At 36.5% G+C, this 14,323-nt stretch overlaps 1 protein-coding gene across 2 annotated transcripts; it reads left to right on the top strand.

Annotated features, from left to right (window-relative positions):
• Positions 1–664: 664 nt before the first annotated feature.
• Positions 665–13,861, top strand: vtg3 (vitellogenin 3, phosvitinless). Of its 2 annotated transcripts, none has more exons than XM_028028514.1 (28): positions 665–801; positions 1,238–1,258; positions 1,353–1,504; positions 2,112–2,363; positions 2,450–2,611; positions 2,707–2,855; positions 2,931–3,081; positions 3,188–3,345; positions 4,536–4,701; positions 4,808–4,933; positions 5,124–5,342; positions 6,203–6,420; positions 6,501–6,598; positions 6,682–6,806; positions 6,900–7,001; positions 7,821–7,940; positions 8,044–8,233; positions 8,336–8,423; positions 8,806–8,991; positions 9,217–9,310; positions 9,422–9,590; positions 11,125–11,234; positions 11,329–11,415; positions 11,660–11,854; positions 11,976–12,121; positions 13,123–13,261; positions 13,369–13,480; positions 13,666–13,861. In XM_028028514.1, exons 1-27 carry the CDS (start codon positions 762–764, stop codon positions 13,456–13,458), a joined length of 3,753 nt encoding a protein of 1,250 aa, XP_027884315.1. In that variant the 5' UTR covers positions 665–761; the 3' UTR covers positions 13,459–13,480; positions 13,666–13,861. The 2 variants fall into 2 exon arrangements, with proteins under 2 accessions (XP_027884315.1, XP_027884314.1); XM_028028513.1 differs by having other exon boundaries at positions 9,419–9,590.
• The last annotated feature ends 462 nt before the right edge of the window (positions 13,862–14,323 follow it).

Here is a 14,323-nt window from a genome sequence, read left to right as displayed (position 1 = left end):
GTTGACGACTTCAAATGATGCTCGAGAAAGAAAAGGCTCTGATAACCCAGGTAGTTGCCTGAGCATGGTTACACAATAACATATACTGTATGTTACTTTGACAATGTCATTCTGAAAGTCAGCAAGACTAAACATTTGATGTGATTGCTGCTTGATTTCATCACCCTGAAAGTAAATTTTAGTGAGGAGCATTTTTTGGGAGCTCTTGAAACCAAGGCAGATTTTCAGAGCTGGTATTAAGAGAGAGTCACAGCGTTGCTTGTTTGATGAAATAATTTTGAAAGAGGACTTTTGATTGAGACATGTACTAAAAGTGGGTGGAAGGTATTTTTTTCATTTTCTGTAAAGCATGTGGTCACTGCATTAATCTAACAAAAGATTTTTACTTTATGAAATAGGAAGGTATTGCCTTTTGAAAATTTTTACAGTTTTGCAGAGAGGGCTTTGCATAGGAAACCTTGTGATGGGTTGAGTGCTAGCTGCTGTTAATTCCCTCCTGATGTGTAATTTATTTAATTCTTTGTTGCCTTTGGAATAGTTACCTTATAAAAAAAAAAGTTCAGTGAACACTGTCTTTCATCTGTTGTTCGTGTCACTCTGACAATGTCACAGGCTGATGTGACCTAACATCAGAAAACAAATGTTTACCCAGAGTAAGTCAGTTATCCATGCATGTGATCCGTTCTCAAGGCTGAATGTGAAATGAAACTGCTGCACTTATTTAAAGGGCCAGGTGAAACAGTCGCCACTACTCTCTCACCATGCGGGGACTACTTCTCTGCTGCCTTGTGGCTTTGGCTAGTAGGTTTTCATTCACTAATTTAAACAATGTGGCCAGATTATCAGATAATTTATGTGTTGGTGTTAAAGCTAAAATATAGTCAATTTTTCATGTAATTCCTATGCTTAGTATAAATTCAGAATTTCCTAATTTAAATGATAATTTCAAATGTCTAAAAAATATGCATTTGTAGAAGATGAAGTAAGGAAGGGCATTTAAAGCAAAGAAATCTTTAATATTGATTTTACTTTAAGGCATATGCATTTAGATATTTACTATTATATGTATTTATTCAAGGTGTTTTTTGCATCCTTTTGAAAATACTTTGACAAATCTACAACACTTCACTCTTCAGGCTCTTTCATTGTACACAGCAGGCTAGCCTAAAATCAGCGTTATGTGACAGTTTTCTTTACAAAAATTTTAATTTTGTTTGTTTCATTTTTAACCTTTCAGCAAGCCAAAACCTACGATACGGTGAGTCTTTTTTTGTATCAAATTGTATTATAAAAATTTCACAAAGTGTTTTACAAGTAAGAATGTTAAGTTTAATGTTGAACATATCTTCCAGATAACTCCCTGGACCAAAAGAATACCTACGAGTACAAATATGAAGGAGAGGTAAACTTTGGACTTGGGAAGCCAAACCTGGCAGAGTCTGGGGTGCGAATTACCTGCAAGATCTCAATCGTCGGTATAGGCGAACAATTATTCCTACTTCAGGTGAGAGAGAAAGACAACATAGGTAATGGTCTTGTATTGGATAAGTGGGGTGATACAATATATGGATGGATATGTTAAGTTAAATATATTAAATTCACAATAGTTCAAATAATTTGTCTTCCATTGGACTTTGGCTACTTTTTTACATTTATTTTGCTTATTTTGATGCTTATAGCAGAGCCAACTTATACAAGAATAGAGCAGTGCAGTTAATAATAAAGCATGTAATAGGCTACTGGTGCTAGGAGAGCTTTTCAGACATTTATGTTCTCTGAAAAGTAGTAGTTAGTTGACTAATTAAGGATGATGCATGTCTATTGTTAGGTTGCTGGTCTTCCCATTTTCCATACCTGTTTAGTAACCCAATAGTTATTTTAGAAATTGATTTTCCATTTTATGTTTAAATCAGCAATATGTATGGTGTGATGATCGTGGACATGGAGTAGAAAGATATTCAGGTTTATTCTTGTATTAATACAGGATGCCATTTCACATTTTAGGCTACAAATTTCTCATAACTGTTATCATAGTGGCACTTTTCTTGTTGCAGTGTCTCATGCATGTGATCCAAGCATGACAGACTTTTTTGTTTGATTTTGGTTCAAAGGTCTCCGAAATGGCATTTGCTGAGTATAATGGCTTTGAAGACAAAAATGACTATGAATTCTCCCCAAAAGTTACCAAACGTCTTGCTTCTGAGCTTGCAGAACCTTTCGTGTTTGAGTATGCCAACGGACACGTTGGTGCCATCTTTGGATCTCCTAAGGTTTCCACTACTGTTGTCAACATTATTAGAGGTATACTTAGTTTTTTCCAGGTAACTGTGAAGACTACACAGACCGTCTATGAGCTGAGAGAGGTAAACCATTTTAAAATGAACAACTCTATTCCACTGGTGATAGGTAATGGTCTAATTGATGTCAGAGATTTTGATTTTGTGTGCAGACTGGAATCCATGGCCAGTGTCAGAGTAACTATGCTATTGAAGAAAATGAGGAGACAAAGGATTGGATTGTCACTCAGGTTGTGGATGTGACAAACTGCTGGCAAAGGGCAGCAATGTACAGAGGAATGGCAACTGCTGTGTGGGACAGACTATCCAAAGAGGTTTTTATTCTTTTCTCATTTTAGCCTTCTTTGCACTTGTAAGTCAAATGGATCTGTGTCAGCTCTGCTTGTGTCTCTTTGTTCCATCAATCTAGAGAGGAGAATCTGTCATTTCAGCCATGAAGTATAATTATACCATCAAGCCAACAGCAAATGGAGGTGTCATAACCAGAGCTCAGGGGTTTGAGCGACAGCACTTCAGTGCTTTCAATGTGAAGGGTGGCAGTTTTAAGATGGAAGCAACGTAGGTGCAGAGAAATTATTATTTTTTTAAATATCTGCAATATAAATATTATGTATTAAAAATTTACTCTGGCAGGAAGAACTTGGTGCTGCTTAGCATGAACAACACAGCCAGAGGAAGAACATATGGACCAATAGAAACGAAAGGCAACATTATCTACAAATTTGAGGATGTGGACATTAATATTCCAATTATGATGCAGAACCTAGATAACCCAGTACCAAAGGTGATATGCCTGGTTCTGTATTATGAAATCTTATAGTCAATAAAGTTGCATTTTACAACTTTTTTGAATTAACTGTACAAAATATAACTTTTATGCCCCTTTACAGGCTATTGAATTGATCAAGCGCTTGAGTGAGGCTAATAGTGGCACTATTAATAGTGCCACCACTGAGGACTCTATGAAGCTGTACCATCTCCTGCGAGTGACACCCTATGAAGAACTAGAAAACATGTGGAAGCAATTAGCTGAAAATCCCAAGTATAGGTGAGCATGTTGTAAAAACACAAGATTAATGTTTTATAGAACAGCAATGGACAAAGTCAGAGTATGGTGCCAACAATCAACAAGCTTAGGCCCATGCCTGCCACCAAACCCACATGACACTCAGTCATGATCCTTCTTTCCTGGATGGTGAGCCCACCTAGAAGGAACTTCCCTCATGTATCTTGAATCTGGCTGCACCTCAGGAGCCATGGCTCAATCATCACTTGCTCTCTAGTAAATTCTCCCACTAGGCCTCAGGAGGGCATCCCGGTCTTCCTAATCCCAGCAAGATCTGTCTGCCTTTATGGCCTTCTATTTATCAAGATTATTGAACCTCAAAGCCTCGAGCTGTAGAGTTCAAGTGTATGGGTGTCTTGTACATTTGCAATGGCAAGGAGGATCAGGAGATGGATTATCCTTTAGAACTTGTCTGGAATAATCCAGAACGGTTTAGCTAAATATCAACTCTCCTAATTTATCAGTCAATTCACATTCTAACCCTCATCTATGGTCTAGAAACTGGGATCATGACCAAAACAATTAGACCTTGGATATAAGGATTAGAAATTAGCTTCCTCCATGAGGAGGTTTCTCTCTGCATTAGAGATAGGATCAGCTCCGTCAGAGGGGGGCTTGTAGTAGAATTCCTGTTTCTCTGTATCAAAGGAAAGGGACATGAGATAGTTCATGGTTCTAATTAGGATGTGTATATAGTGCATGTTGCACTCAAGGCCAAATAACCAATAGATGGTCCTTAAATTCTTGCTGGCAGAACCTTGGGATAATCCACTTTCTCTGGGGAGAGGATGTTTAGGTTTCTCTATTGAATCAGTTTTTTTCTGCTAACCAGTTATGGATATAGAGTCAAACAGGGAAAAGATAGGTGAATAGTTAATGGACAATGACATTTTATAACATCACACTCACATCACAGCCACTTTCCTTTGAAGCCCAAAGTGGCTTCAAAGTAAACTTTCTGTCCTACGTCATTTTTATGATCATAGTATGCTTCCAGTCAGTATGCACTTTTCTTTTCATCCAAACAAAATATCAGTATCATATCAGTACAAAAAAAATTAAGTTGGACAGTAGTATTCTCCATTCATGAATTAATGCAAAAATTCTCAATTTTAAGGCAAACTTCGCTGTAAGTATTGACTTGTTCAAATTATTATAATTCTCTTTTTCAGGCGTTGGTTTTTGGACTCAATCGTTGAAATTGCCGATGTCAAAGTTCTGAATTTCATGGAGACGAGATTTAAAGCAAATGATTGGACGCCTTCTGAAGCTTTGCAAACCATCTTAATTGCTTTTCATCATCTTGATCCCACACCTGACAATGTTGGAATGGCTAAAGTGAGTTAGGCTATTAAACTTTTCTTAGAACTTATTACTCTTAAAATCAACTGTAAACATTCTGGAAAAGATAATGTAAAAATTTCCTTCTTTCTACATTTTGCAGGTTTTCCTCAAGCTGCCATTCAGTAAATCTAACACCTATCTGTGGCAGACTGTGGCACTTTCCTATGGCTCTTTGGTGAACAAGTACTGTGTACATTATTTGCCATGTCCAGTTAACCCTCTTCAGGTACAAAATTCATAAGGAATCAAAATTCATTTGGAAATAAACATCATAAGTAGATACAAATATTTATCCTATGATAACTGAAGAGAGTTTCACTAAGGCTTAGCAACATTAGTACCTTTTCTTTTTCTGAAATTTGAAAGTGATAACCATCTGAAAACCATAAGCCAAATGTGTGTTATATTTGCACTAGCCCCTGCTGGAAATGGCCACAGAGGCTCTGAGGAGTGGCAACAAAGAAGAAATGGTTATCGCTCTGAAAGCGCTGGGAAATGCAGGGCATCCTAAGAGCATGAAAACCATCATGCGTTTCCTTCCTGGAATGGCTGCCTCTCCTGTGGATCTGCCTCTTCGGGTGCAGAGTGCAGCTGTCCAGGCGATGAGACTCATCACGACCAGAGACCCTCACAGTGTAAGAACATAACATAACATATCTGGTGAAATCCAAATGCCTTAGAAAGTCAGCTGAGTGACATAGAATAGAATAAAATGCCTTAATCTTCAATCTAGACAACAAATCTTGCTGCACGCCAAAGGAAATTACAAAATGGAATCAAAGTGTAATCTAATCTTACTGTGAATACGCTTCTTTAGTGAAGTCTTCAGCGCAAGGGACAAATCAAATGCGACAAAAATTATGTTTGGTAATGAAACAAAATTCTAAACGTTGAGTATCTCATGGAATGCTTTTCAATCTATCATCTGAAAATGGAAAGAGTATCGTACACAAAAATCATGCTAAAAAAGTTTTCTTATGACAGCTATGAACTGTATTGACCAACCCATAATGCCTTGTTTCCATTAAGCTCATGGTGGTTTGGTATGCTTTCTCTTCTGTTTCCATACCACCGACCTGTATCGCATCATACCAGGGCCTCCATCAGTTCTCCACAAGATAAAGGCACAATATACAGTAGTTAGGGTGGAGCTACTGCAGTGACATCACACAGTCCATTTATTGGGGAATGGAAAAACGTCACCACTTGCAACAAGCATGAGAGATACCAGTGCGTCACATTTGTCATCGTAGTATGTTGCCGCAATAGGTGTTTTATTTTATTCCCACCTTCTCAGTGAGAGTCCATATGCCTCTGGAAATGCTCTGGACCATAAAACAGCATGTCAAATCGTACCGACCCCTGATGTACCACTCAATGGAAATGAAACTAAAAGTTTCTCTAACACAACAATGGAAGAAAAACTCTCTGTTTTAATAAGTTTGTGGTAGTTTTGTCATTAAGTAATTAATTTTAAAAGTAATTTTGCTTACAGGTCCTAGAGGTCACCCTGACCATGTTTCTGCATAAGCACATTCCAGCTGAGGTTCGCATGCTTGCCTTCAAGATTCTTATTGCGTCTAAGCCTTCAATGGCTCTTGTGTCCATCGTGACAGCTCATCTGCAGGACGAAACTGACCTTCAGGTTGCAAGTTTTGTGTACTCTTACTTGCATGATCTTGCCAGCTCCAGGACTCCAAACAATCACTATCTGTGAGTTAATCAAGAAATCAAACTTGTGTTTAACTGGAAATTTAATGTTAAATGTTAATTTTTAAAATTCTTTCCAATAGTTCGATTGCCTCCAGTTTGGCTGTGAAAATCCTTGCACCCAGATTTGGCCGTCTCTGTCATTACTACAGCAAAGCAAAGCATGCAGACTGGTTCGATGGTATGTTGGAAAAGGACAGTGACACTTTTGTTGAAAAGCCATTTCAAAAACCTTTCCTGAAGATGTATAATTTTTCAATCCAGAGAGGTGGCTAACTGGGATAACATCTGAATTCTTCATGCTAAGAAATGCAAGCAACATCATTCCCTCAGAGATTGTGTCAAGTGGTAAATTCCACATCATTGGTCGAATTATTGAGTTACTGGAGGTAAAGTATTAAGCATAACTGCATACACATGCATTATGTTTGGATATTTCTCTCAAAAGAAAAAAGCAATCCTCTGTCTTTCCTGTCACGTAGTTGGGTGTCCGTGCAGATGGAATAAAGGATCTGATTGGAGCTGGCATTCCTGGATTTAAAGGAGACTTTAGTATGAGTGACCTTATGGCTATTTTCAATGTGGTGAGTGATATATTAGGCAGTTCCCCACAAAACACACATTAGCTAGCATAGTGAAGCTGAACAACATAGTAAATGTATACTATTGTTTACAAATCAATCTCAGTATGGTACTTTTTTTTATGTCATTCTGAAAGCTAAAAACTTCCTTGTCATGTAGAGATCTGTACCAGACTGTAACAGAAGCAGCATGATATCTGTAAAAATTCACATGTAAAAGAACAGCTAAAGTACTTATTCAACTGAATTTAGGTGTGAAAATGAGTAGGAACCTGGAGGCACAAATATATTCTAAGTTCTAACATTTAACTTGAATGTAAGAGGGAAATAAAAAGTTATAATGAAAATCAGAATCATGGGTTGTTGCTGGTACCAAACAGCCTCAGAGCACCTTAGTTTTAGCCTGAATACTGCTGATTTGTTTCCCCAGAACCTGGCAAGGTCAGGAGGTTTTCTACGAAGGTTTTTCTTCTGCAATCAGAAAACCTCTTCTGAACTTCCCAGATAATGAAAATAACAGCAGTCACACAAGACATAATTATTATCTAGTTAATTAAGTTGTTACCACATTTATCCATTCTCCTGTAATTTTAAGCATGTCGTTACTTTGGTAGGTAAAACACAGCAATCCCATTCAAGTTTGACACAATTAATAATAAATATTCAAATATATGGCTGCATATAATTTTTTGACCAAGCTTTCTTGTTGTTTAAATCTACAAATCTACAATTTTTGGCAGCAGATAGTTCAAAAATCATATTTGAGGTGTGTGCGTGGGCGTGTTTTTACGTGTGGTAATCAATACACTTTTTCATTTTCAGCTTCAAAAGTGGGAGAGTTTGGACAATGATAAACCAGTCCTTTCAGTTTATTCACGTATTACAGGGCAAGAGTGGTTCTTCGCTGACATGAGCAAAGACACCCTCCGAAATATCATCACTGTAAGAAACAGAGCTGACCCATAGTTTGTCTCACTGTAGTTTATGAAAAAAATGTAATAGATGGTGAAGTCGACAAGTCTTGCAATTCTTTTTGTTGTTTCAGGCCTTCAGTCCTGCTGCATGGAAATCAAGTCCTTTGAGGGCTATGATTGAGAGTTTACAGAAAGGAACCTCATGGGACTACACACGGGCATTTTTGGTCTTGGAGGCTCGTTACTTCCAAGCCACAACCCTGGGGCTCCCAGTGGAGATCAGCAAATATTATAATACAATCACTGCATTCAACATTAATGGTGAAAAAAAAAAAAACAACTATAAAATCATTATGTGATGTATGAATGACAAAAATAACTAGAATTTTAAAATAATCTAAACAATACCTATTTCTTTTCTAGCTAAAGTTGCAGTTAATCCCTCACCCACTGAAAGCATTGTACAGCTCTTGAATTCTGAAATTACAATGGAAACGGATGGATACGCTGGGTAATTATACTTAAAGTAAACAAACATGGCAGCACTTCATATGAGGTATGCTTGTATTGGTGTGTTGCCAATTTGTTTCTAAACAAGCACTTTCACATGGACAAAGAAAAATGCTCAAAATGTTTGTATGTTCCGCATGAATTCTGTTATAGCCTTCAGTTGCACAGGTTTGTAACTCTAGTTAATATTGAATGGATTGTCATTAATAAAGAAACATTTCTTTAGGTTAATTAACTGCTTTAGTGATCATAAATTTTACAGTCTTGGTCACATTAATGTCAGACATGTCAAGGTATACATACTTTGTTTTTACATTAAGCAATGCTATAATTGTTGACACTTATTCTTCCATTATGTTATGTTAAATGTCTCTTTTTTTCAGTTGCACCAAGGACTTTTGGGTTTTCTATGGGATCAACACAAAGCTCTTCCAGAGTGGCTCAGAGTTAAAAATTAAGAGACCCTTAGCGGTACCATGGAAGTTATCTGCCAAGATAAATGTGCCAGAAAGGAAATTTGAGCTTGATTTCCCCCCTAGCAAAAAGGAAATTGAACTTCTTTCGATTAGGTAATTTTGCATGATGATAAAATGATTGATTGAATTTAATAATGCAAGCAACATAAAAAAATGTTTTACACAGGGGCTATTGTGAACCATAATCATGACTTGGTTTACAAATTTTTGCATTATAATTGTCTTACGACGCAAAACTTGAAATTCAATCAACATTTGCTTATTCAAAACATTTTTTATCACCATTCTGATGTAAATCTTTTATGTTGTTTTAAACAGATCCGATTTGTATGCAGTGTCCAGGAACATTGAAGAGCCCGATTCAGCCAAAATGACTCCAATCATGTCCCCCTCTGCTGACCCCAATGATGACGTAGGGCTTGAGTCACAGCAGATACATTAATTGCTTTTGATATAATCATTCATATCAGTATAAACAGATTCATGTTGTGTGGATTTATTTATTTGTTTTTTGCTCTAGCAGGTAATAGAACCCTACACCTGGCATCCTTCTTCCAAAATGTGTTATGAATACAACATTTATGGAGTGGGTTTCTGCATGGAGTACGAGTTAAAGCGACAGTATTTCCATGAGGAGTACCCACTGTACTATTTCCTTGGATACAGCAACATGGCATTCAAAATAATTCCAGGTATGCAAGATTTTTGTTGTGTGTAAGTGCTTTTAAAAATACAAATATGGCTTGGGGGACATCATGGATGTTTAGCAATTGTTAGATAAAATGATGCACATTTTATGTTTGTCTGTTTTATCTCTCTATTCACGTTCCAATTATAATAAAATATTGTATCACATTAACGCAACTATGCTCCCTGTGGGTGGAGGAATGATGCAGAAACTTAAATCAACAGAAACATTTTACAAGAATTAATAAAGAACACTTGTTTGCAGAGGTTCTACCAATCAATTTTATTGAAGTAATTACATTATAGAGGAAACCTGAAATAAAATAATCTGCACTTGGTCTTGTTTAGACACAAGCAAGACTTAGAGAAGCTAGGTGCTCCAGGAAGTTAGAAATCAAGAAGTTTAAGATTTGAGTCGTTGTTTAATAAACAATTTACCACTTTTTGTCATGTGGTAGCCATCTGGCAATTATATAATTTAGCATGTACAGTATTTTTAAGTATAGGTCTTGCTGAGGACAAAAGACGAGCATGTCTTTGTAAAACTATATCAAAAGATTTTATGTAGTAATATACACTATGGGTCATTTTAGTGGACACATCTTTCCTGTACATATAAACCCCAATCTGCCCACAGAACTGCTTTATTTCTCTGTGGTATAAGTTCAACAAGAAGCTGCACAGTGGTAGAGTTGTTAGCACTGTTGTTTGTACCATGCTTCTCTCCGGTTTAGCACTGGAAGGAGCTTCTGGTACAACTCACAACCCTGTAAGGATTAAGTGGGCATAGAATGTGGATCAACTTAAAACAGTGTCTGTAACTTTGGTGAGCCTCTGTGAATTGACATTTCAGTCTTATGTTCTTAGCTGACAGGAAAGAAACCTGGTGTGGCCTTCTGCTGCTGCTTCAAGGTTCAATGTGTTGCCCATTCAGAAATGGTATTCCTTGTCCTTCATTGTAAGGAGTGGTTATTTCAATTTAGCTTTACAACTAAATTTGATGAAGTACCTAAAAAGTGACCTTACATTTCCTGAATGTAAAACTTTGAATTTGTTGGAAAAAATGTTATATCGTTCATTAGAGACTTTAGATTTGATACTGACTTGAGCAAAAGACTTAAGATTTGACCTGGGCTTGAAACAGAATACTTCTGAACATCTTCATCATCATTTTTTGCAAGAATACAACAGCAACTACATTCTTAGAACAAAATAAAGGATGTGGTAACATGGGTTCTTGGCGTCTTCCCTGGAAATCATTTCCTGGATTGAATATGAAAGAAATCCTGATATTCACAACAGCAAACGACCTATTCCTCTTCCTGTTAGTTTGGAACATGTCTCACCTTAGCAACCAAACTATATGTCAATCAAAACAATATTTTCCTTTTATTTTTAAAACAGCTTCTTAAAGAATTTGGCAAAGCTATCATTCAAACTATCATCTCCACGAAAACAAATCTAGTGCTACTATATTCATGTTATTTTGAGTCCATTTTTTAACCCTCCGTGCTAATAAAATCTCTGCACTTTTATTAGCTCAGACAACAAAAGCTGTTGAGAAAATCCACTTTGAGCTTGACGTTCTTCCCAGCAAGCATCCAGTGAGTGCACGCCAACTGCTTGGGACTATGAGGAGTCTTTCCAAGGTATTTGGCAACACGTGCAATGTTATTATCACAGCACCTGTTCTGGTGGGTGATCCCATCAAATTTTCAAACTGTTCTAAAATTGTGTTTACAGGAAGAAACACAGCAAATTAATCTATCTTCAGACTCATCTGAAAGAGACAGAGACTTTCCTCACAGACACCACACAATCCTTCTGGAAGTATGGCTTCTATAGTTTAAGCTGAGAAAGCTTATGAAGGAAAATATCTGAGCTGTTCTTTTGCCTCCTCCATAACTTAAAAAATAGTGACCCTGGTTGACCTTTTTTATTAGCATTTATATGACATGTGACAGCCTAGGTGACATACAGTATGCATTAATTTAATTTTACTATTTGCAGTGATGAATATTCTGCATCTATCAAGCAGCAGTTACATGTTTTTGTACTCATTTCTTATGCCCAGAACTCGACAACTGAAGCCATCTTCAACTTCAAAGCTTTTGCCATTTGTGAGAACCAGAAGCCTGAGGGTTATGATGCAGTTATGTACTATTCACCTGAGGCAAGCATTAAAAATGCCCAACTAATTGTGTCCCAAGTTGGAGCGAGCACCAACTGGAAGATGTGTGTTGAAACCAGTCTGGATGCTGAGGCAAAGGTTGGTAAGAAAAAAGGAAAAACAGATCCTTTTTACCATTTGATTTATCAACATTTTAAAATCTGCTCCCTAGTTTGTGCAGTTTTTTTTTTTTTTTATCATTATCACTTTCTTGTTGTAGGCACACGTCACATGGGGCGATGAAAGTCAGACCTATGACATGTCAATGGAAGCCACTGCTGCATATATTAATGGTTCCAAGCCAGAACTCAAGGCCAAAGTACAATGGAGCAGGATTTCAGTGTACATGACTGAGCTTGGCAAAAGGTGATTTTTAAAAGAATGCATCAGTAAAGAAAGAGAATATGTTGTGTACAGATGAATGCATAATCAGTATGACTCAGAGAAGGAAAAATAGTGAATTGAACAAATTGTGCTTCTCAGTAAATATATTTATAATGGGGACACTAACATTACACTACAATGTAATGTCAGTACCCTATAATAATGTAATGTACAGTAATGTCAGTACACACTATAAAAGTAAATAACCAAGCAGTCCACACAAAGAAGTCAAAACAAATGAAAACGTTATTTAGAATAATGTGGCAATAGGTATTTATTTTATATTTATGGGAAATTTGTATGAAGCTGAATTTCTTAGTGGCATCTGAGAAATATAGGAAACAACTACTAACACTTATTTTTCTAGTGTGATTTTTGGCCATTTTTCCAAACAAATGTTCTTTGAATCTTGACGGGTCTGGAACCATCTTCACTCTGACCTTTGTATTTGTCCACAGATCTTTGCTGAATTTAAGTTGTGTTAAGGACAAGGCCATTTTCACAGCTTTATTTTCTTCCTCTGAGTTGAGAGTTCATTGATTATGTACTTGATATCATTGTTCACATGTTCCATCTTCACATTCTCATCAAGTAATTCCTGGCACATTTCATCATTCCTCTTCATTCAGATATATGGAGACCAGTCCCTACCATATGCTAAGAAAATAACCTGACATTATGATGTTCCCATCTTGAAATTTCACTGCCAATATAGCACTTTTGTTAGAATTTATTATTTTCTTTTTCAAAATACAATTTCTAGCATAATATTTTCTGTGTGATTCTAATAATGAAGATATTCACGTCTTCATTATTAGTATAATTTGTTGTCATTTTTGGGGGTGAATTACTCTGATTACATGTGGTATAAATTTCACTTCAGTGGTTCCATTGTGATAATATTTATTGAGGAATATTGACTTTTCACATCTGAATAAGGGACCTCAGTATCTTATTCTTACTGCTTAATCTGCTTTTTCTAGAATTGAACGGTACATCCCTGGTGTGGCATTACTTTATGGCTTTTCTGAGAGAAATGAGAGAAATCCAGAGCAGGAAGTGTCTGCAACAGTTGTTGCTGCCTGGACAGACAGCGTTGATGTGGAGATTAAACTACCTGAGGTACCATTAAATATTTCAACTTAACTCTTTGTGTACATTAAACATATATCCTTATATCATATATACATATTTATTTGCATGGATTATGTTTTCTTCTGTTTGTAAAGTATACAGTGTACAACAAAGCTATGTCATTTCCGGTCCTATGGAGCAGCCAATGGCTTTATCAAAACATGACATGTTCAACAGAATATTAAATTGATATAAGCATGAAAACATGTAAGTACTCTTAGCTAACCGTCAGTGAAAGTGTTCACTGTGAAACCTTTTTTTTGCGTTTCTTTGAAGAAATTGTGCCTGTGCAATTGTATGTGTATCTCTGAGTTTCCTCTTAAAGGTAGATGAGAAAAGATTAATGCCAAGAATCTGTTTTGTTTTTCTCATAAAATCTGTTTTTCTTGCAGAAAAACTGCAGAGCCCAGATGGCAGCCAGATGCCTGATGTACCATTGTGGAAGAACAACTGAAGCCAAAACCAGCAATTTAAGCCTATTATCAGACTGTCATCAGTTTTCAAATCATCACTTTGTATTAAACAGCATGTTACTGAACATATTTTCTGAAGAATTGATTAATCAGACCATTAAATGTAGAGCAACAATTGTGTTTCTTTTGCAGTCATTTTGTGATTTGACTCTGCAATCGCTTGCATCTTCCCTACCATTTGTCAATGGAATAACGGTTAAGAAATCAGTGAAATCTGACTTTTATCCTGGCTGTACTACACTGCAGGCTGGTTAACAAGTGTCTTACAACAATATAGAGTTGAACAATGATCACTGAAGATGATGAAATGGTTGGAAATATCTAAGATGAAATCTTAAAATGTTGCATACGGTATGTGCTGCAGCCAGGGCCGGCCCAAGGCATAAGCAAACTAAGCAGCTGCTTAGGGTCCCAGGGCAACTAAGGGGGTCCTTCAGTGGAGATGATTTTGTTTTGTTTTTTTTAGTAATAATTTCTGTTCTTATATCAAAAACACAAAATTTTACTATGAAGTGATTTGTTTTTAAAATAATATATATTTGATAATGTATTTAGAAATCATTATTTTATGGATAAA

Source organism: Xiphophorus couchianus, chromosome 9, assembly GCF_001444195.1.
Source record: "Xiphophorus couchianus chromosome 9, X_couchianus-1.0, whole genome shotgun sequence".
NCBI lineage: Eukaryota > Metazoa > Chordata > Actinopteri > Cyprinodontiformes > Poeciliidae > Xiphophorus > Xiphophorus couchianus.
The sequence above is the reverse complement of the archived record's forward strand: the minus strand, read 5'-3'. Positions and strand labels throughout refer to the sequence as shown.

Bases quoted from the DNA above. Each gene is read 5' to 3' on its own strand.
- vtg3 (XM_028028513.1), top strand. From the start codon at position 762: ATGCGGGGACTACTTCTCTGCTGCCTTGTGGCTTTGGCTA. The intron at 3,346-4,535 runs GTGAGCATGTTG...TCTCTTTTTCAG, and splicing joins GCTGAAAATCCCAAGTATAG to GCGTTGGTTTTTGGACTCAA. The intron at 5,343-6,202 runs GTAAGAACATAA...TTTTGCTTACAG, and splicing joins CGACCAGAGACCCTCACAGT to GTCCTAGAGGTCACCCTGAC.